The sequence below is a fragment of the Rhineura floridana genome, chromosome 9 (genome assembly GCF_030035675.1).
Source record: "Rhineura floridana isolate rRhiFlo1 chromosome 9, rRhiFlo1.hap2, whole genome shotgun sequence".
Lineage (NCBI taxonomy): Eukaryota > Metazoa > Chordata > Lepidosauria > Squamata > Rhineuridae > Rhineura > Rhineura floridana.
The window spans coordinates 1,566,835-1,590,900 of NC_084488.1; the positions used below are offsets into that span (position 1 = coordinate 1,566,835).

Consider the following 24,066-nt stretch of genomic DNA (forward strand, 5'->3'; position numbering starts at 1 on the left):
GCTTTCTTTTCATTTGATCAATGTTATTATCATTATCATTATTTTAGGGCACAATCCTATAGCCCCTGGGAGGGTGTCCCAAGGACCAAAGGACAGAGCGAATCTCCCCCTCTGCCTGCGGAGAGGGAAGTCTGCCCTTGCAGGTCTCCTCATTCAACCTTAAGGACATTTTTCACATGGTAGTTGTAACCACTGTCACCACATAGGCAGAATTAAAGGTTTCATCAATCCAGCTGATGTAGAAAGTATGCATTCCGAAATATTACTTGCATTTTAAATTATGAAGTATAAATCATAACATGCCCCTGCAACAAAATAACCAGAAACCTTAAAAAGAGAATATAGGCTATGAAGATAGCATGCATTATAAAAAGCAAAGATAGCAGCACTGGTCCATAAGTTACAGCTGGTCAATACTTTTATTAGAACCAACCAAAATGTTACAAAAGTATGAAAAGCTTTTGAGTTCTCTAGAACTCTTTGACAGCCCTCTTGGTAAAATGCTGGTTGGAATCACTGCATAAAAACAGGGATTTCTTCTTCTGGGTGATTGCAAAAGTCCATTGACAAAAATACAAGACTTTACTTGAAAGTCCTTATTGTTTTTGTTTAATGCTGTTCATATCATATTAAATATGATATGATGAAGAGTGCTTTAAAATGTTATGACAATAATATGAATTGAGATTTATACTATTTGAATCAATGCATCACTCTTCTGCACCTTCTGCATCTTTTTGTCATTTCTGCTTTGTGATCTTGCACTTTTGGTAGGTTTTTTACCCCAGAAGATGAAAACATGAATGTAACTGAGTGTAAGTGGAAGAGAGGGATCAAGCCTAGAACTGGAGAAAGAATCACACAACGTGTGTCCAAATTCACATAATACCAGCAGTGAGGCCACTGTGGTATTGTATTCACTCCATTTTGGTCAGATGGACCACAGCCGTCTTTTCTGAATTACTGAGCTTGGGGGAATGCCATTCACCATGTTCACAGCTGAAGCAGCTGTGCATAGCACTGCTGATTATCATGGTCAATCACAAACCCATCTCTTCCCCCCCCCAGGCACTAGAACAGTTTTTCAAGTTTAAAAAAGTCTGATTGATGCTTGTTTTTTTTTAAAAAAAAACTAACAAAGAAATGTTTAATTGGATAACTTGCAAGACTTCTGGGGGAAAAGTGCACAGCCTGCTGGAAGCATGGGAAGAGGGCAAAACCAGCACTAGATGGACAGGCAAGTATGTGCATAATCTAAGGAGTGAAAGCAGTGGGAAACTATACTTCTCCAGTAGTGAGGAGGCACACAACATTTGTACACATCCAGAGTTATGCCCAGTCCTCTCTGTGTTGCATCCCATTTCATGAACAAAATATGCTTTCTAAAAATGTGTTCGCATTCACTAATTATTTTTTTAAAAATTCAAAAATTACCTGAAGCTGTTGATCCTTGAACATATCTGGATGTGGTGCATTGAGAACATCATCTGCCAACTGTGCTTGGCTATCAATATTAACCGGGGTTGTAGCTTTGCTACATAAAAACTTATTAAAGATCTCCCGAGCTCTGAAAGAAAGCTACGAAACACAAGTTTTGTTATTCACTTGGAAGCAAAACAACATGCAAAGTAATTAAGGATGCAGGGTCAAAAGATGCAGCATTAAATAGCTGAATGCATTTAACATTTTTCTTTGAAATAATATCAGCTTGGGGGCATCAGGATCAGGACTACAGCACACAGAAAAATGAAGCTTACCCTCCCCCCGCCGCAGGTTAGGGGCTATTTGCCCCTAGGTATAAGCTGCCATTGGCACTGATAGCAGCTTCTCTCCCAGGGCAAAAAGAAACTGGGGGATTTTCACTGATAAAAACCCCTACCTGGATGCTGCAATCCTAGTCATGATCCCCAGTACCTTTTATTTAAAATAAAAACTAGACACTTCAAGGTCACACATCACATCTAGTTTGGCCCTCAGGGTAATGCTATAAGGTCTACAAAGCAGTCTCTTCAGAAGCTGGCAACAATTCAACAAGGCTCCCAGAATACACTGCCAAGGCTCTCCCCCTGGGTGCTATGACTGCCTTGTGTGACTTCACAGCTTCATCAGTGGCAATGAGAAACCCTGGCACAGGCGGTGGTCTAGACAGCAGCAACTATTACTTATTAAATGCATAATTGTGTGCATGCATCAGACCTGTGTGAAAAAAGGACGGCACACTCTTCACTGTATTTATTGTACATCTTTTCACAAGAGCCCCCTCCATGTTTATAGCTAATGTGTCAAGGAGACAGTAGAACTGCCAGCCCAACTCCCAATCCCAACATCTCTGTACCTCCCCATCCCATCCTGATGTTTCTGAGCAGCAAGTTGGCAAGGAGGACCTACAATTACAGCTGGATACATGTAAGCCCCTCTTTACATTTGGTGTATAAACTTCATGAGTGGGGTTGGCAGGTGAAGTCCTGTTGCCCAATCCACATTTTGCCGACATGCATGGAGGGACTCTGAACAGGACTACTGTAAATGTGCCTTCCCCTCCCTGCAAACACCTGATCCATTGTCCTCAGTGGACTGCAATATATGTACACTAAATTCCTAAAAGGTTTCTCTACTTACTTGAACACTTTCTTCTGGAAAAAGGGGCTGTGGCAGAGCTGGAGGGCGTATCTTTTGGCCTAACACTTTTCTTACCAGTCATTTGTCTATTGTAAACCAGTGCTGGGCCAGGCATTATCCAGCTCCCAAATATGCCTAGTGTTTGCATGGGAGTAGGAGTAGGATAGTGCCTGCACCGCGGAGCACATAAAACTCTCACCTGGAGCTGAAGAGAAAATTGTTGTATTAAATCTCACACATCTACAAAGTTATATTTTGCTCATACTCCATTCATCTCAGTCCAAGAAAAGTAACCTATACTGAGAAAGCTGAGGGTCTAGCCCAGCCTCTCCCAACTAGTGGGCCACCAGATGTTGTTGGACCACAACTCCCATCTTTCCTGACCATTGGCAATGCTGGCTGAGGCTGATGGGAGTTGTGGTCCAACAACATCTGGTGGCCCACTAGTTGGGAGAGGCTGGTCTAGCCCAACCCAGGTAAAACCATAAGGAATCTTTCCAAAACATTAGACAGCATTAAATTGCTATTCGATTTTTAGATATAAATCAAGTGTGCATAAAGGAAAAAATGAAATGGACTGCCTTCAAGTCGATCCTGACTTATGGTGACCCTCTGAATAGGGTTTTCATGGCAAGCGGTATTCAGAGGGGGTTTGCCATTGCCTTCCTCTGAGGCTGAGAGGCAGTGACTGGCCCAAGGTCACCCAGTGAGCTTCAGGGCTGTGTGGGGATTCGAACCCCAAGTCTCCCAGGTCGTATATACAACATTTGTTTATTTATGAATTATTTTATTTATATTCTGACTTCCTCCCAGTAGGAGCCCAAGGCGGCAAACAAAAGCACTAAAAACACTTTAAAACATCATAAAAACAGACTTTAAAATACATTAAAACAAAACATCTTTAAAAACATAAGCAGCAAATGACCACATGGCCCTACCTCTTTCTTGTCATGAACAGATATGTGGTTAAAATATTCACAAGCCTGCCAGAATAAAATATTTTCTTCACTAAATTCCTTCCGTAAAAATTCCTAGAAAAAGAATAAAAAAAATGCATTAAAAGTGGTTAGCTGTCACTCAAGTGTGGCCAAATAATACTTCAAAAGTAATTACAACAGGTCTCAATTTATACAGCTTTAAGGAACTCTTCTATAGAGGAGGGTATGGGAGATAAAGGTGGTTATAGCCATTGTTGATGTATTGAAAAAAATAATATTCAAAGCAAATTCCAAGGCTCTTGGTTACTCCAGTCTAAACCAGGAACTCAAGTACTTACTTGAGTGCTGTGTCCAGTTCTGGTCTCTGCACTTCAAGAAGGATGCAGACAAACTGGAACAGGTTCAGAGGAGGCAACAAAGATGATCAGGGGACTGGAAACAAAGTCCTATGAGGAAAGGCTGAAAGAACTGGGCATGTTTAGCCTGGAGGAGAAGACGACTGAGGGGAGATATGATAGCACTCTTCAAGTACAAGAAAGGTTGCCACACAGAGGAGGGACAGGATCTGTTCTCAATCATCCCAGAGTGCAGGACACGCAATAAGGGCCTCAAGTTGCAGGAAGCCAGATTTCGACTGGACATCAGGAAAAACTTCCTAACTGTTAGACCCATACAACAATGGAACCAATGACCTAGGGAGGTAGTGGGCTCTCCAACACTGGAGGCATTCAAGAGGCAGCTGGACAGCCATCAGTCGGGAATGCTTGGATTTGGATTCCTGCATTGTGCAGGGGGTTGGACTGGATGGCCTTATAGGCTCCTTCCAACTCTACTATTCTATGAGGTTTTTCCTGATGTGACAACCTTTTAAATACTTGATGAGTACTATTGTACCCCCCCAGTCTTATCTTCTCAAGGCTAAACATGCCCAGTTCTTTCAATCTCTTCTCATAGTCTGTGATTATCCTTGCTGCCTTCCTCTGAACCTGTTTCAGTTTGTCTGCATCCTACTTAAAGTGCAGCGTCCAGAACTGGATGCAGTACTCAAGATGAGGCCTAACCAGTGATAAATAGAAGGGAACTAGCACTTTAAGCAATTTGCAAACCTAAAATAGCATTTGCCTTTTTTGCAGCTGCATCGCACTGTTGGCTCATATTCAGCTTGTAATAAACAACAATTCCAAGATCCTTCTCACAGGTAGTATTGCTGCGCTAAGTATCCCTCATCTTATAAATGTGCACTTGGTTTCATTTTCCTAGGCGTAGAACCTTGCAATTATCCCTGCAACTACTCATCTAAGTCATTAATAAAAATGTTGAATTTCGTTCATGACCTCCCCCAGTCTGAGAAGGAACCATTGATAAGCACTCTATGAGTACAATGCTGTAGCCAGCTGTGGATCCATCTAATAGTTGTTCCATCCAGTCCACCTTTAGCTAGCTTGCTAATCCAAATATCATGGGGCAATTTGTCAAAAGCTTTGCTGAAGTTGAGATATATTATGTCCATAGCATTTCCACAGTCTACCAGGGAGGTTACTCAATCAAAAAATGAGGTAAGATTAGTCTCACTGGATTAGTTCTTGACAAATCCATGTTGGCTTCTATTAATACCTGCATTGTTTCAAAGGTGCTTACAAACTGACTGCTTTATAATCTGCTCCAGGATTTTCCCAGGAATTGAAGTCAGGCTGACTGGTCTGTAGTTCCTAGGTTCCTCCATTTTGCCCTTTTTGAAGATAGGGACATTTGCCCTTCTCCAGTCATCCGGTGCTTCACCAGTCCTCCACAATTTCGCAAAGATAATAGACAGCGGTTCTGAGAGTACTTCAGCCAGTTCCTTCAATACTCTAGGATGCAGTTCATCGGGCCCTACAGCTTTGAACTTATTCAAAGTGATTAGGTATTCCTTGACAATTTGTTTATCAGTCTCAAGCTGCAATCCTGCCTCTTCAATTTGTACACATCTGCCAGGAGGGTCAAAGAATGCCTTTTTGGAGAATATTGAGTCAAAGTAGGAACTGAGCAATTCTGCCTTTTCTTTGTCATGTTATCATTGTGCCATCCTCATTATGTAACTGTACCACTATTCCTTTTGTCTGTCTTTTACTATGGACATACCTGAAGAAAGTTTTTTTGTTGCTTTTAGCATCCCTCACTAACCTCAGCTCATTCTCAGCTTTAGCTTTCCTGACGGCATCCCTGCAATTCCATGCTACCTGTCCTCTCTACTCTTGCTTTGTGGCCTGACCTTCCACTTCCTATATGTGTCCTTTTTCAGGTCATTCCTAAGCTTTTTGTGAAGCCACAATGGCTTCTTCTGCTGTCTTCCACCTTATTTCCTTGCAAGAGTTGCTTGCAATTGTGCCACTAGAATTTCCTTTTTTAGAAACTGCCACCCATCTTGGACTCCTTTTCTCATTAGGAAAGCTTGCCATAGGTTCTTATTTCATTCATTCATTCATTGGCAATCATAGAATCATAGAGCTGGAAGGGGCCTTGTAGGTCATCGAGTCCAACCCCCTGCTCACAGCAGGAAATCCACAGCTAGAGCATCTCCCGCAGATAGCTGTCCAGCCTCTGCTTGAAGACATCCAGCGAAGGGGATCCCACCACCTCCCTAGGCAGTCAGTTCCATTGACGAACTGCCCTTACTGTCAAGAAGTTCCTTCTCACTCGTGGCCGAGTAAGACTGTCTTCCAAGATAAGGTCTTTAATCATTGTTCTATTAAAATTGGCTTTCCAGACGTCCAGGTTACACATATTGCTACTCTCAGCTTTTGCTTCCTTTAAAATCAGGAACTCAAGTATCATACTGTCATTTTATCCCAGAGTTGGTTGGTTGAGTTTCTTTATATGCCGCCTTTCTACAGCCAGCTGTGCCCAAAACAGCTTACAACAAACATTCAAAATTCATATCATTGGGATAGGGGAGAGAAATCAGTTTACAAAACATAATTCATTCAAATGGGACAAAAACCAGCAATTTAACAAACATAAAATAAATCCAGTATTACAAAAGAAGTAATCTAGATTTAAATACACAAAACAAAAAAATGAAAGAAAGCTAACAGACAATAGAGTTCTAGGTGCTCGTCTTGCTCAACTCCAAGGAGCCTTAGGAGTTCCAGTAACTGCCACTTCATTCACTAAGGCTGCAATCCAATACATGTCTATAGTTTCCAAATCACATGAAGTATTGGTTCCCCTCTGTTTGGCACTGGTTAGCCCTCATCTTGAGTACTGCATCCAGTTCTGGGTACCACACTTTGAGGATGCAGAGAAACTGGAACAGGTTCAGAGGAGGGCAACGTGGATGATGGGGACTGGAAACAAAGCCCTATGAGGAGAGACTGAAAGAACTGGGCATGCTTAGCCTGGAGAAGACTGAGAAAAGACTATGGGGAGGTATGATAGCAGTCTTCAAGTACTTGAAAGGTTTCCACATAGAAGGAGGGCCAGGATCTCTTATGGATTGTCCCAGAGGGCAGAACATGGAATAATTGGCTCAAGTTACAGGAAGCCAGATTTCAGATGAACATTAGGGAAAACTTCCTGACTGTTAGAGCAGTACGACAATGGAACCAATGTCCTAGGGAGGCGGTGGGCTCTCCAACACTGGAGGCCTTCAAGAGGCAGGATAGGCACCTGTTGGATATGCTTTAACTTGGATTCCTGGACTGAGCAGGGGGTTGGACTCGATAGCCTTATAGGCTCCTTCCAACTCTATAATTCTATGTTTCTACTCAGAAGTAAGCTCCATTGGGTTCAATGGGACTTACTCTCAGCTAAGTATGTATTGGATTGCAGCCTAAGTCATGTCTATTAGTTAGAATCAAGTCTAGGACAGCTGATCCTCTAGTTCCTTCCTCCACCTTCTGGAGGAGAAAGTTATCTCCAACACAAGTCATGAATTTCTTGGAGAGGCCATGCTAGGCAGAATTTGTCTCCCAACCCACATCAGAGTAATTAAAGTCCTCCATTACTGCTACATTATGCCTCCTTGAAACACTGGCAATTTGCTTTTCAAAAGTTTCATCTTCGTCTTCTCCTTGATTTGGTGGTCATTAGTAAACTCCAATTACCATGTTCCTTTTATTCCTTGGCCCATTAATTTTAATCCAGAAATTCTCAGTGGGGCTACCAAACTCATCTTCCTGTATTTCTGTGCAAGGATATATATTTTTTATTTAACATAGTATGACTCCACCTTCATTTCTATTCCTTTTGTTCTTTTTGAACAAATTATATCTTTTAATTGCTGTATTCCAGTCATAGGAGTCATCCCACCAAGTTTCAGTTATATTTATCAAATTGTATTTACTCTCCTGCATTAAGAGTTTAGGTTCGTCCTGTTTGTTTCCCATACTCTGGGCATTAGTATACAGACATCGAAGACCATGTGATTTATGGTCTGACTTCCTCCTTACATTTTTATATGAAGACTATTATGAGCCCCATTACAGCCATTCTCCAGTTTCTGTTACTATGCATAAGCCTTCATCAGTCATTACCTCCCCTCCCCCAGCAGTCAGTTTAAAGCTCTTCTGATTCTCCATGCTGTGGCCAAGCACACTCTTCCCAGTCCTTGAGATACAACCCATCACTTGCCAGCAGTCCATCTTCCAGGAAGTGTACTCTGTGGTCCCAGCATCCAAATATCTCACGTCAGCACTACCTTCATAGCCAGTCATTCACCCGGACTATTTTTCTTTCCTTTTCTACTCCTCATCTAAGTACTGGAAGGACAGATGAGAAAACTATCTGGCCCCCAAAGTCCTTGAGTTTACTTCCAGACCTTCAAAGTCTGACACGATTTCTTCATAGCTCTGCTTGGCAGTATCATTCGTTCCCACACGGATGAGAAGAAAGGGATCTCTGTCAGTGGGCTTTATGAATTTTTGCAACCCTTCCGTCACATCTTTAATCCATCCTCCAAGAAGACAGCATACTCTTGAGAAAAAGCAACCTTTTTATTTTCATGGAGGAAGCTTGAGATTAGCAGTACAAATATAATTTAATTAGTGTTTGCACATCACTATTTTTATCCTAGTAGAAAGCATTTTGACAGGCTGCACTTAAGACTTTAAAAAAAAATATGGGCCCAATCCGAGTGAGCATAGTTAAGGGGGGAGATCTTAAATTGGGCTTCACTCTCTCACCGAAATCAGCTGGATTTTGTGCTAAATTTGTATTGGATAAATTCAGTACTTTTTTTATTTAGGTTAATCTAAATATAAAAGAAAGTTAGCATTTTGTCCATTACTTACAGAGAAATATCTAACGCCAATTGGATCCTGCAGAAGCCGTTCAAATGAAACAGCCCAACTTGCAACTCTCCTTTCTTGATGTCGTCGGCAGCTCTGGACACTTGGGAGGCTAGCATTACTGCTGAGGCTATTATCACTGACACAATCTTTCAAATCTGTGTTATTTAGCTCTGTTGTGGAAGAAAATAAAAAATTACAGAAATTTGAGCTATGATTTCTGTATTAACTATTCGACACCACTAGCAACTAGTGAACTAGAGAGTGGACAGCAGAATCTTCCAAAATCAGAACTTGGGTCTTATAAATTCTTATCCCACATGCAGGATGTCCAAAAGAGAACACTACCCCCTCCCTCTAATGAAATAATGCAGACTTTCTCCAACTTTCTCTGTGATGCAAGGACGATGGTTGATGCCTGCCATTTATTGTGGAGAACCTTCTCCTTATTGGAAAGCTAAAATTCTAGAGGGTCATCTTAACAGTCTCATTTTAACTCACTGTACTAGTTTTGACTTGCCTTTCTGATGGCAACAAAAATGCTTAGAAATTTATTCAATAAAAGCATTTCCATCTTTTCCATGCCACAAATTGTACGAATTTAAAACTCAGCATGACACATAATTGTATGTCTCACAATGTATGCAATATATAAAATATACAGCTTTTGGTGCATACATAGTGCTGGATCCAGGTTTTGGGGGAACCTTGAGCAGGATGCTACCAGTCTGGCATCTCTCCCTGAGTGTGCTCCCTCCTTGACATTGTTTCACTACCTTTTCACTTGCCTCTTTGTTTAGGCCCAATGTACCACCTCCCAATGAGACAGAACAAGGTATGTGGAGATTATTGTTCCTTTTCATTTGTTCAGAGAGCATGTGACCTGGCAGGACCAGGAAGCTGCAGGAGCAGGAGGATCCTGGGGTCAGCAATGGAACTCTGCTGGGACATGGGGCTTGGCAAATCCTGAAGATGGCAAATCCTGATATCCATTTGCTTGACATTCAGTAGATAGTATTCTTTTATTTATTTCATTATTTTTGCACCCTGATTGTCTTTCTAGAAGGGAGGTCAGGGCAGTTTACAGCATAAAACATATTAAACAAGAAAGAAGGTTTGTTCTTATTAACAGCATGCTGGCAAAGAGCTACAGTCAATGTGGGGATACCAGCCATGACATAGAAGAACAGACTGAGTTGTGAGAGCTAGTTTCAGAGTTGGCATTGCACTTACTCTTGGTCAACTTCACAACACATTCTGATTACTCTGGAAATCAACCTCATGACGTCTTGGATTATTACACAATCAGGTGTCTGCCCAAATGATAGCTGGTTCAGCACATGATGCCTGTGGGTTGAATTTTCTTCCCATAGGTCTACAAACAGGCTTTATTATTGAGGGTACCAAGGTAACAATGTCGTCATGTTCAGGGTCAAGTCAGAAGTAAAAAAACACATAATGCTTTGCTATTGCTAGAGTATTTAAAAATGCAAACAAATAAAATCAACACATTATTTATGACAGTGATGTTCTGAGTATATTGTGTGAACAACAAATAACTATCAAATATAAACAAATAGTATCTATATTATACTAATACATAACATGAATTTATTTTTAAACATATAGCAAATCCCAAATATCAATGAATGCTATGAGCCACCAACTGTGGATGACTGGAAAAGGTCAGTTTCAACTATGAGCCTTTCTCAAGTTCATGCAACTGATTGAATCTGTACTTGTTTGGGGAAAAAACCCATGTTGAATTTTGCATATATTTGTATACATTTGGGTCTTTTCATTTATTGTGCAGATTATTGTGAGACTGCTATAGTGTGTATCTTTATCTGAGTATACTATGAGTAGAGCTGGGGGAGAAATTTAATTCTGTTTGCATTTAAAGGTCCTTTATCAGGGTGAGGAACGTTTTTCAGCCTTCTGGGCAAATTGCTGGGGGCCCACTTGCTAGTGGTAGGTGGAGCCAGAAGCAAAACTGGATGCAGCAATCCATGCACATTTTATCTTTGTACAGAAGGCTAGTTTCTACAGACACTCACACAACCCTCTCTCTCCTCTAGACAAGCAAGGAGCATTAATATAAGGCTTATATTGATTCTTTTAACTGCTGGACTAGTAAGGTTTTACTTTGCATTCCCACTTCAGCAGAAGAAAATACAGGGTCCTTCTGGTAAGTTATCAGCAGTGTTATACACACAGGAGAACAAATCCTCTCTTTCTTGTTATAACATCTCTATAACTGGAACGTGGGGGATTTATAACTGAGAGGAGAGGCAAATTCAAATATTTTTACTGTTTACTCATTTTTGGCTTGCATAAAAAGACTACCCAGAACCATTTTTATGAAAAGCTAGCAATCTTCTAGTTTATAAGCATTTTTTATTTATTTTAAGGATCATGTTGAAAATATTTAAGTGAAGGACAATATTTTCAAAACAATTATTTTCTATACAGTCTTTTTTATACAATATCAAATGCCTATATTTCTAAAAGATCATCAGCATCACGGAAGATATTACCTGGATAGAGCTGGTAAGAGCCACTGTGGTGCCATTTAACCAAATATTTCAAACCATTCACTGAAAACCATCTTTCTGTATCCATACCTAACACAGATACATTCTCCTAGAGTATGCTTGACAGACGTTCTCTGAGCGATGTGGAACATTGTTCTTCTCTAACACCTCCTACTAAATTACAACATTTTCTTCAAATGGCTGTTCAACAAATTATGTATTTTTGAGTCAAAAGCTTATTTCCCCTTATAGTCTCAAGAGATATCCTCCATATACTTAACACAAAGCATTATAAAAAGCAACATAAATAATTTAAAGAAAGGACCTTTAACCGTTGTTACTGAAGGAACATAAATTATTCACATTATACTTGAATGCAAGTATAGCAGCTGCCTCAGACAGCAAAGAAATGAAACAACCATACACATTAGTATTACTCAACAAACTCTTCCTAATAGCCATCTAAAGAGGGGAAAAATGCAGATGGATTTGTTCTGGGTTTTCTGCTGCTCCCACCCCAGCCATTGCCCCACTCATTTCTTTTCTTGGGTGCACTCTCAACGGGTCCATTTCCTGGGCCCAGGAGGAGGGTTACTTCCCAGGACACACAGGCTGCTCCAGTCTCTCTTTCTTAGCTTGGCTCCCAGGTATTCCTTTCCCTTTAATTGTTTTAAACTAATTTCAGTTAGGGTTTCTAGGGAATGCTTTGCTACATGGTTCCCTTCCTAAGTCACTTCCAAGGAAGCCTAGCAAAATTAGGGGCCCAAAGGGCTCAGGTAGCTTCAGTCCCTCAATGCAACCAAGGGCTTCTTGTCATTCTAGTGCCAGGGTGGCCTTTGGACTTGGCCTTCTTCTCCTTCTATCAAGCCTAGGAGAGGTAACACCGAAAATGTCTCTTTCCATTTTCACCTCTGCCCTTTCCTCCTCCCCATTTCTAAGTTTAGCCATGCTGCTGCTAGTTGCATCCATTTATCTAAAAACCCAAACACAAAATCACAGCCTCAGTAAAATGAATTACAAAGAGTGTTAACCAAGATAAGAGGTGACAATATGCACAAATTTTGCCACCTACTCGGCAATGAAGTCTCTTTAAGAAAAACACTCAAGCGGATCGCTAAAGCCTGGCCTGGAAATAGCCTCGTGAGAGGACTGTATATGTTTAGTATACCTCTGATAACAGCTACAGAAAAATAACACAGGAATGATTGTTTTCATCATCTATTTTTAAAAGGATCTCTAGCAAATCTGCTATCTAAAAGCTTTGAAGGGAAAACATCAAAACGAGCCAATAAAACAGCTCTTCTATATTTAGGTATTGATAAATGTTTAAATAAACCAGGTAATTATTAAAGGCATTCCAAGGAAAATCCTGTGACTATGGAGCATACATCCCACCGACTGATGCACGTAACTCTTACAAATTTTGCAACTAGGTAACTTGCTGCTCGCGTATACTTGTCTTCCTGTTCCCTTCCCATCCTTTTTCTTTTTGTATTGAGTTGATCAGATAATCTGGCTGTGTGCGCAGGGACTGTCTTGTTTTTTTTAAAAAAAACTTTCTACAGATTTGTAACAACAACAACAAGTGAGGCACTGATTGTGACTTTAGCAAAAATCTTATTTGGCTATTCTACACATGATTAACAATATGTGAGCAGGAAGACAGGCAGGATCTGACGTGATCTGAGATTGGGCAACTACACAATTAGATTTTCATGGATCACACCCTCCTGATGAGAGCTACTGACAAATCTAGTCAGCAAGCATTGCCAAGATCTGGCTGGATGATGTGAATATGTGTGTGTATACAGCAGTGAGTCAGTCTGGGGATTTTGTTATTTATTTATTTATTGCACTTGTATACCGCCCCATAGCCGAAGCTCTCTGGGCGGTTTACAGCAATCAAAAACATTAAAACATATATACAATTTAAAACACATATTTTAAAAACAATTTAAAACACATATTTTAAAAACAATTTAAACCACAATTTTAAAATTAAAAACAATATAAAAACCATTTAAAAACACATGCTAAAATGCCTGGGAGAAGAGGAAAGTCTTGACCTGGTGCCGAAAAGATAACAGTGTTGGCGCCAGGCGCACCTCGTCAGAATAATCATTCCATAATTTGGGGGGCACCACTGAGAAGGCCCTCTCCCTTGTTCCCACCCTCCGAGCTTCCCTTGGAGTAGGCACCCGGAGGAGGGCCTTTGATCTTGAACGTAGTGTACGGGTGGGTTCGTATCGGGAGAGGCGTTCCATCAGGTGTTGTGGTCCCAAGCCATGTAAGGCTTTATAGGTCAAAACCAGCACCTTGAATTGAGTTCGGAAACATACAGGCAGCCAATGCAAGCAGGCCAGAATCGGTTTTGTATGTTCGGACCATCTGGTCCCTGTTACCAATCTGGCCGCTGCAGTTTGCACAAGCTGCAGTTTCCGAACTGTCTTCAAAGGCAGCCCCACGTAGAGAACATTGCAGTAATCTAATTTGGAGGTTACCAGAGCATGGACAACTGAAGCCAGGTTATCCCTGTCCAGATAGGGACGTAGTTGGGCCACCAACCAAAGTTGGTAGAAGGCACTCCGTGCCACTGAGGCTACCTGAGCCTCAAGTGACAGAGATGGTTCTAGGAGAACCCCCAAGCTATGAACCTGCTCCTTCAGGGGGAGTGCAACCCCATCCAGAACTTGTTGGACATCCACAATCTGGTCAGAAGAACCACCCACTAGCAGCATCTCAGTCTTGTCTGGATTGAGCCTCAGTTTATTAGCCCTCATCCAGTCCATTGTCGCAGCCAGGCACCGGTTCAGCACATTGACAGCCTCACCTGAAGAAGATGAGAAGGAGAAATAGAGCTGCGTGTCATCAGCATACTGATGGCAACACACTCCAAAGCTCCGGATGACCGCACCCAACGGTTTCATGTAGATGTTGAACAGCATGGGGGACAGAACTGACCCCTGCGAAACCCCATACCGGAGAGTCCAGGGTGCCGAGCAATGTTCCCCAAGCACCACTTTCTGGAGGCGACCTGCCAAGTAGGAGTAGAACCACTGCAATGCAGTACCTCCCACTCCCAACTCAGCTAGTCTCCCCAGAAGGATACCATGGTCGATGGAATCGAAAGCCGCTGAGAGATCAAGGAGAATCAACAGAGTCACACTCCCCCCTGTCTCTCTCCCGACAAAGGTCATCATACAGGGCGACCAAGGCTGTTTCCGTGCCAAAACCAGGCCTGAAACCCGACTGAAATGGATCCAGATAATCGGTCTCATCCAAGAGTGTCTGGAGCTGGCCTGCAACCACACATTCAAGGACCTTGCCCAGGAATGGAACATTTGCTACCGGCCTATAGTTATTAAGATTTTCTGGGTCCAGAGAGGGCCTCTTCAGGAGTGGTCTCAATACTGCCTCTTTCAGGCAGCCATTTTGTTGAAAGTTCTGCCAGTTTCATTCCTCTCAGTTTCTCATTTTTTCCAATCTTAAACTCAGTTCTCCACATTTCTGCAGCAATTTGCTTTTTTATCATAAAAATTCTCCAGCATTTTAGTGCAAATTTTTCCTAATAAACACATATTTGTAGGCAGTTTTGATGGCTGTATTTTGGTTTTCAATATGTTTTGGAAAGTGTGGATTTGGTAGCTTGAAATGCAAACTGAATCAAACTTCTCATCCATCCCTAGTGTGTTGCTATATCCCACTATCCTGAGTTTTTATAGAACAGCTGGTGGCAATCTTGTCCTCCCCACCCTAAAATTTTTTGCAAACAAGGTCCTTGCACAGATCCTCTATGGGGCCCCAGTTTGGGGATGGGAAAATTCCATCATGCCCAGCCTTGAGGCAGTCCAAAATACTTTCCTAAGGAAACTTTTGCGCCTGCCTCCAGGCACTCCAGCGGCATTTCTCTGAGCAGAGCTTGGCCTTCCTCAACTCACCGCTCGTGCTCATTACACTCTATTAATTTTTTGGGAATCTATAAAAAATGCCCCTACTAAATTATGCCACAATATGACTCTAAGGGACAATTACTGGAGTGTCAGAATATCGAACCTATACCACCTCTATCATATAACAACTCCGAACTCAATTGTTTCGGACTGAGTCAAGTTGAAGGAAGCAATTTTTCAACATAGTAATTGGATTGATCGCTTGGCCATCAGAAACTCCAGATTCTCAACTTCCCAGGAGGATCCCTCCGCCTGTGCAGCCTCTGAGACGGGCTCCCGTCTTGGATGAAACTTTTTCAGTTTTAAATCCAGTCAGAAGGGTCTTTTTTGACTGGGGATAATTTCTTCTGGATAAGGAAGAAACGTGAGATTTCCCACACAGCTTTGTTGTGATTGTTGGAGACTGGAATTCGTCAGAATTGTCTGTGAAAGAAGGTCTTCCAGCAGCTCGGACGGAGTGAGGATTTCTAGCTAGCTCAGCTGAATAAGTGACCCATTTTTTTTTCTTTAAAGAAAAACAGACTAACAGGCAAGCATTCTCCTGTCTACGCTTATTACTTTCTTATCTATACAGCTAAAGAGATTTGTCAAAGAACCAGCAATTAAGAAAACCTGGGTGAGTCAAAACTTTCCTTCTCTTTTACTCACGGAACTAAGGGGGAAGAAAATAAAAATAGCCTATCTTTTTTTTATTGCAAAAAGCTGACATGGAAAATAGCATTATAAAGATTACAACGGATGAGGGGTTTCTGATTGGAAGAGAAAAGAAAAATCTTTTTGATTTATAAGACTTTTGTGTAATATATGTCTGGGACTATTTTTTCTGATCTACATTTTTTTTGACGAATCTGCTCATTCTTTCTGCTACTAGTTATTTGGACGCTGTGAACTAAAGCTGTTTTTACACTTCTGGGCATATAAGAGATAAGGGCTGTCTAGAGTGTGACGCCAGTTGGTTTGAAAGATTAACTCCTTTGTAACTGGATAAAGAAATAAACTGCTCTTTGCTTGGGACATTGAAAATTGAAGGAGTTTTGTTCCTTTGACTTTAAGAATGACAATTAAGAAGATCATGGATGTACAAGAAGGGACTTTATCTTTAGACATGTTTCAGAAAATAATGAATGGGATTAAGTCAATAAAACAACAACTGAGAAATAATAGTCAAGCGTTGAGAATTGAATTTGACGAAATGAGACAGGAGCTGAAAGAAATTCAGGATTCTATGAGAAAGGAGAATAAAGATAGATCTGGAAAACCAAAAAAGGATGAAAGAGAAATTAAAGGCAAGGTTCAAACTATGGAGATTGGATTAAATATGGACATGGAAAAAGATTTGGATTTCCTGGCTGTGATGGATCCTGGAGACAAATATTACGGTTTGGAACTCAGCGCTGTCCCTGAAGGAATTGAAGAGATTGGAGATAAAGATATTATCGGTTCAAAAAAATTCCTGGACTGGAAGGATTTGATGGAACTTGAAATGGAGAAAGTTAACAGAATTAATCCCTGTTTTGTGTCAATGGAAAAATCTTCAAGAGATGTGCTAGTGTATCATGAAAAAAGAGGAACAGAGATGCGGCTTTGCAACAATACTTCAGTGATACGTTCGGAATTGATGGCAAGAAAATATCTGTGATAAAGGAAATTCCTATCAGACTCTTATTATATGACTATGACAGCAAGATTATTGGGTGCATAAAGATGGAAGATGGAACCAATACGGATAATGGAAGAAGAGCGATTTGAAATTACTGGACTTAGTAGACTTGATGAGTTGGATTAATTGACATGTTTATCTAGAAAAAAATTGATGGACATATATCTCAAAGATTGGAAACTTCTCTTTGACTTTTTGTGGAAGAATAAAATGATATGATGTTAATGAGATTTGAAACCAATTAAGATAACCGCTGGAGGAAGGTGATTTTATAATCTATTAAGAGACAGGCTTGTTATATATTATAGATTTATAGCTGAACTACGACAAATCGGAAGTCAATATTTTTCTTTTTTTTTCTTTTTTATTGTATTAGTTATTGATTTGTGTTTTTTCTTTTTGTATTGTTTTTGTCATGAACCTGTAATGGTCATGAGTTATTAAAAATCTAATAACAATACTTTGGCTCCAGTAAGGGACTCTGGGAGACGGTTACAGTTAGAAAAGACAAGCCTTTGCCAATTTGCAAATTTGAGTTTCACTTCCCAGCTGAAGATGGTTAGAGAAGCCTTAACAAGCTGCACCTGTTTATCTTTGCTGATTAGCAAGTGCCTGGTACCCAAGGTCATCCTTGGCCTGTACAGTTGGAAAACACAGTTGGGAGGGGGGCCTGAAGGCGCAAAAATGTGAGAAACATCGAGAAGAAAGTTACATCAGCCAATTCCTGATTGGTCAATTAATTTTGGACCGTTAGGATCCTTTTCCCTTAAGTATAGGGCTAGAGACCCATAGCCTTTGTTCTCTGTTCTCTGCCTATGCTGACTGGCACCAGAGTTCCAAACCTTTCTGCCTTATGGTTCCAGGGGTTGCTTACGGGAAGGCAACCTATGTCTGGTTCCATTGCTTTATGTTAAACATCCATCTCTCTTAGGAGAGGTGCCACGCAACCAACTACCTCGTGTGTAAGTAGTTAGGTGAGTTAGTTTGTTATTTTCTTGTTGTGTATATGAACTCTCTTGTAAGAACCTAAACCCCTGTTGGGTGAATGGTCTTAAAGGATTACTTGCTGCTATTTTGTTATGTGCACTTATATATCTTAATAAAGCTACTTCTATTTAACCTGGTGTGTTCAATTGAGAGAGGGGGTGGTTCTGGATTCAGTGCCTTGACCAATCTCAGTCACTAACTACCAAAGAGGGTTAAGAAGTTAAAGGCTTGGATTTTAAGTGTTAAACCAGAGGTGCCTGGCAAGGAGTGTAACTGTGACTCTTGCCTTCTAGGACCTTGGTTTTATATATCTTCTGGACTCAGAGATCCCCTGGCTCTGAGTGGACCAGTATACAGGGGTGGTGGCAGCCTACCTTCTACCTTGCAGGGTTGTTGTGAGCGTACACAGCCTTGGCAAGGGTGAAGTAATAGCTTTTTGGTTCCAGTCTCATTTCCCTAAGGGTGGGGGTCTGAGTCTGATGCATGAACCCAGTACCTTGAGGGTCTGGGGGTCATGACAGTTTTTGTTTTGAAAATTTGAATAAAAATTAATTAAAAAAAAAAAAGAAACTCCAGATTCTCAAGGTGGTATGGAGCAATAAAAACGGACCACCAGAGAGCAAATTATTTGGCCTACCCTATTTCATCAAACCTTAGGCAAGCATTTACTGCCCTAAGGTTTCAAACAATGCTATCTGAGGTCTTAGCAGGCCGATATAGCCAGGTCCCTAGGGACCAGCGTGTATGTATTTGTGGAGCAGGGGTGATTGAAGATTTATTCCACTACCTGTTAGAGTGTCCATTATATTTCCATCCGAGACTCAAATTCCTCAATAGTTTGTTGATATGGCCGCATCCAAAGCAAGAAAATATTCTCTATGTTTTATCAGACCAGGATTACTATGTCACGCACAGGGTAGCCCTTTTTGCCTTGGCGGCACAAAAGCTACGAGGGAAATATGTTGCAGAAGCACTAAACAAATCATAAGGGGATTATGGTTATCTACCCCCAAATATATCTGATGTACATGATCCAGGGATATATGATCTCTGTTTTAATGTCTTCCTTTTTAAAATTGTTTTAAATGTTGGCTGTTCTTTCTGTTTTAAAATTGTATATTGCAAAGGCCTATGGCTAGTTTTTGATGACTACCTAATTAACTTCGTGAGTGAGCATATGGGGTTGATCCCTTTCTATTGTGGTTCACTGAATGGAAGGGATGGCTTGCTGCAATTTCGTAGGAGCATAAAAAAGTTATTGAACTCTGTTTCTTAAAGATCTCAGCTTTTAAAAACCAAGGTTCTAGCCCTTATGGTTGCTCATACTTGAAAGCATGTGGGCAAAGTGGTAAAAAACTCAAAAGTCATGTGAATGGGCAGTGCTGCAGTGCTGTGAATAGCTTCTTACCCTTTCCTGTAATCAGCAGAAGAATAAATGTGTCCAACTGGCATGGCTGCATTTGTTTCTACACCAAATACAAAGTCTTCTGCCCACATGAGAACTTAGTAAGCAAAATGAACAACCGTGCAGACAGCTGCAACCATACTGCATAAGATAAGAGGGTCTAAGTCTATATTACAACTAACATCATCAAATTGAGCCCAACTATTAACAATTTTTTAATCTGCAATGACAGTGGCAAATTTCTCACACTGCTCTCTCTCCCTCTCTCTTTTTCCTCCAAGGGCAATATCGGTTCAGCAGTTAATGTGCATAATAACTGGCCACAGCGCATGTTCACCACCTCTCATGGAGAATCACAGAATAGTAGAGTTGGAAGGGGCCTATAAGGCCACCAAGTCCAACCCCCTGCTCAATGCAGGAATCCAAATGAAAGCATTCCCGACAGATGGCTGTCCAGCTGCCTCTTGAATGCCTCCAGTGTTGGAGAGCCCACTACCTCTCTAGGTAATCGGTTCCATTGTCGTATGGCTTTAACAGTTAGGAAGATTTTCTTGATGCTCGGTCGAAATATGGCCTCCTGCAACTTGAGCCCATTATTCTGTGTCCTGCACTCTGGGATGATCGAGAAGAGATCCCGGCCCTCCTCTGTGTGACAACCTTTCATGTACTTGAGGACTGCTATCCTATCTCCCCTCAGTCTTCTCTTCTCAAGGCTAAACATGACCAGTTCTTACAGTCTCTCCTCACTAATACGTCACGCGATTTGGAAACTATACTTCTGTTAATGCAGCCTAATATAGCATTTGCCTTTTTTGCAGCCATATCACACTGTTGACTCATATTCAGCTTGTGATCAATGACAATTCCAAGATCCTTCTCACATATCATATTGCTGAGCCAAGTATCCCCCATCTTATTGTTGATATGTGCGGTGTGCGTTGTAAGCGCAATTACATTAGAGTATAAGTTGGTCAAGAAATCCAAGTACACGACATAGTTTTAAGAGTCCATTTACTCAGGACATTAAGGCTCATAGCAAGAGCACATACAGAAAGCTGCTGCTCCTGCAAGAGCAAAAAAACCCCCACAGAGAAAAAACACAGAGAAAACTGGCTGCTCTCACTCCAGCCCTATCTCCCGTTGCCTAGCAACCAGTTGACCTTGGCAGCCAGCAAGACATAACATACAACTCTTCCTTGCTCCAGGCTTTCAGACTTGATGAAAAACAACCAGAGGTAGTATAGCCCAAGGGTCAACACTTATAACTGTGCATTTGGTTTCTTTTTCCTAAATGTAGAACTTTGCATTTATCCCTGTTGAATTTCATTCTATTGTTTTCAGCCCAATGCTCCAGCCTATCAAGGTCCCTTTGAATTTTGTTTCTGTCTTCCACGGTATTAGCTGTGCCCCCCAATCTTGTATCATCTGCAAATTTGATAAGCATGCTCTGTACCTCCTCATCCAAGTAGTTAATAAAAATGTTGAAGAGCACTGGGCCCAGGACCGAGCCCTGTGGTACCCCACTCGTTACTTCTGCCCAGTTTGAGAAGAAACCATTGATAAGCACTCTTTGAGTATGATTCTGGAGCCAACTGTGGATCCACCTGATAGTTGTTCCATCTAGCCCACATTTAGCTAGCTTGCTAATCAGAATACCATGGGACACTATCGAAAGCTTTGGTGAAGTCGAGATATATTACATCCACAGCATTCCCAATCAAAAAATGAGATAAGATTAGTTTGGCAGGATTTATTCTTCATAAATCCATATTGGCTCCTAGTAATCACTGCATTGTTTTCAAGGTGCTTACAGATTGACTGCTTTATAATCTGCTCTAGATTTTTTCCAAGGATTGGTGTTAGGCTGACTGGTCTGTAGTTCCCTGGTTCCTTCTTTTTGCCCTTTTTGAAGATAGGGACAACATTAGCTCTTCTCCAGTCATCCGGCACTTCACCAGGCCTCCATGATTTCGCAAAGATAATAGACAGCGGTTCAGAGAGTTCTTCAGCCAGTTCCTTCAATACTCTAGGATGCAGTTTATCGGGCCCTGAACTCGTTTAAAGTGATTAGGTACTCCTTGACCGTTTGTCTATCAATCTCAAGCTCCAATCCTGCCCCTTCTACTTCATGTTTCCCAGGAGGGTCATAGATCCTTTTTTGGGAGAAGACTGAGCCAAAGTAAGAATTGAGCACTTCTGCCTTTTCTTTGGCATCTGTTATCATTTTGCCATCCACATTGAGTAGCTGTGCCACCATTTTTTTCTCTGTCTTTTACTATGGACATACCTGAAGAAAGCTTTTTTGTTGCTTTTAGCATCTCTCGCTAACCTCAGCTCATTCTGTACTCTTCCTTTGTGGCCTGGCCTTCTTTCCACTTCCTGTATGTGTTTGTTTTCAGGTCATCTCTAAGCTTTTTATGAAGCCACATTGGCTTCTTCTGCTGTTTCCCCCCTTTTTTCCTTATTGGAATTTCTTGCCATTGCGCTTTTAGAATTTCCTTTTTTAGAAACTCCCACCCATCTTGGGCTCCTTTTCTCATTAGGGTTGCTTGCCATGGAACCGTACTTACCATTGTTCTGAGTTTATTAAAATCAGCTTTTCTGAAGTCCAGGGTGCTTTTGCTTCTGTTAAAATCAAGAATTCAAGTATGGTGTGGTCACTTTCCCCCAGAGTCCCCATAACTGCCACTTCATCCACAAAATAATCTTTATTGGTTAGAATCAAGTCCAGGATAGCTGATCCTCTGGTTGCTTCCTCTACTTTCTGTACGAGAAAGTTATCAGCTTTTGCTTCTGTTAAAATCAAGAATTCAAGTATGGTGTGGTCACTTTCCCCCAGAGTTCCCATAACTGCCACTTCATCCACCAAGTCATCTCTGTTGGTTAGAATCAAGTCTGATCCTTTGGTTGCTTCCTCCACTTTCTGTAGGAGAAAGTTATCTCCAACACAAGTCAGAAATTTCTTGGAGGGGCCGTGTTTGGCAGAATTAGCCTCCCAACAGATATCAGGTTAACTGAAGTCCTTCATTACTACTACATCATGCCTCCTCAAAACATCTGCAATTTGCTTTTCATAAGTTACATTCTTGTCTTCTCCTTGATTGGGTGGTTGGTAGTAGACTCCAAGCACCACATTTGTTTTATTACTTGCCCCATTAATTTTAATCCAGATACTTTTGGAGGAGCTACCAAGCTCATTTTCCTGTATTTCTGTGCAGGGATATATATTTTTAACATACAGCGCGACTCCACCTCCCTTTTTATTCCTTCTGTTCTTTTTGAACAAGTTATATCCTTCTGTATTCCAGTCATGGGAGTCATCCCACCAAGTTTCAGGTATACCTATTGTAGTAAAAACAGAATGTAGTAAAAACAGAAATGTAGACCAAGGCTGTATCCCAGGACAACAGGAGACTTGCAAACGCTTGAGTTAGAAAGCTACAACCACATATGCAACTGTGTATGTCTTGTTCTGCTGATTACATGCATTCCTTCTTCCCTGGTTAGATAAGCTTTTCTGCGCCTCTCTCTGTAAGCCTTGGTGATAAAAGGGCAAAGCAGGAAAAGGGGCGCATGACTCATGCTTCACCCATTGAGTGTAATGTTTGTGTGTCAGCCCTACTGCAGTAGTTTTGGAATAAATGCTTTGAACTCGTTGCTACTTGGTGGCCTTCTTTCTCTACCCGAGAGAACCCCTAAGTTTTTACAACACTATCAAGTCGTAATTATCCTCCTGTATTAAGAGTTCAAGTTTGTCCTGCTTGTTTCCCATGCTCTGCACATTATTATACACACATTGAAGACCATGTGATTTGTGGCTTGGCTTCCTTACTACATTTTTCTGAGGACTGTTACTGGGCCCTATTAGAGCCGATCTCTCTGTTCCCATTACTGTGCACAAGCCTTCATCAGTCGTTACCACCAAGTTTACGTCTCCCTCCCCTTTAGGATTCACTTTAAAGCCCTCTTGATGAACTTCTCCATGCTGTGGCCAAACACATTCTTCCCAGTCCTTGTGAGATGCAACCCATCATTTGCCAACAGTCCATCTTCCAGGAAGCATAGCGTATGGTCCCAGAATCCAAATCTCTCACGTCAGCACCACCTTCGTAGCCATTCATTCACACGGAGTATTTTTCTTTCCCTTTCTACTCCTCTTCTAAGCACTGGAAGGATGCATGAAAAAACTATCTGGACCCCAAAGTCCTTGAGTCTCCTTCCCAGAGCTTCAAAGTCTAATGTGATTTCTTCATAGCTCCGTTTGGCAGTATCATTTGTTCCCACATGGATGAGGAGAAAGGGATATCTGTCGATGGGCTTGATGAGTGATGGCAAACCTTCCATCACATCTCTAATCTGTCCTCCTGGTAGACAGCATACCTGGCAAGTCCACAGATCATCTTGGCATACTTGGGTTTCAATCCCATGCAGCAGGGATTTTCCCACTGTTAGTATTCTTCTCTTCTTGTTGTGGGGTGTGGTTTCATTGCCCCTCCTTGATTGAGCTTCAGCCTCTTGCTTGTTGTCACACAGGGACACCTGTAATTCTTCCACCACAGGCTGTTCTCAAGTCTCATCCTCGATTGGTTGAAAGTGGTTCCATAGTTCCACTGGGGAAGGGTGTCTTCTAGCTCTTCTGCTCCTCTCACCCTTTCCCACTGAGTTTCCTCCACTTCATTGTTCCTCTCCAAAGCGGTCTCCTCTTG

At 41.4% G+C, this 24,066-nt stretch overlaps 1 protein-coding gene across 8 annotated transcripts in view; it reads right to left on the bottom strand.

Moving 5' to 3' along the window:
• The window catches only part of RGS12 (regulator of G protein signaling 12), a 193,962-nt gene that overhangs the window by 74,126 nt on the left and 95,770 nt on the right, over positions 1-24,066 (bottom strand). For all 8 annotated transcript variants that reach the window (XM_061583866.1, XM_061583865.1, XM_061583860.1 and 5 more), the window contains 3 exons: positions 8,828-8,997; positions 3,558-3,650; positions 1,435-1,578 (listed from right to left, as the gene is read on the bottom strand). In XM_061583866.1, coding sequence (XP_061439850.1) covers positions 1,435-1,458 — 24 coding nt within the window. In that variant the 5' untranslated portion in view covers positions 1,459-1,578; positions 3,558-3,650; positions 8,828-8,997. The remainder of the gene's footprint in view (positions 1-1,434; positions 1,579-3,557; positions 3,651-8,827; positions 8,998-24,066) is intronic.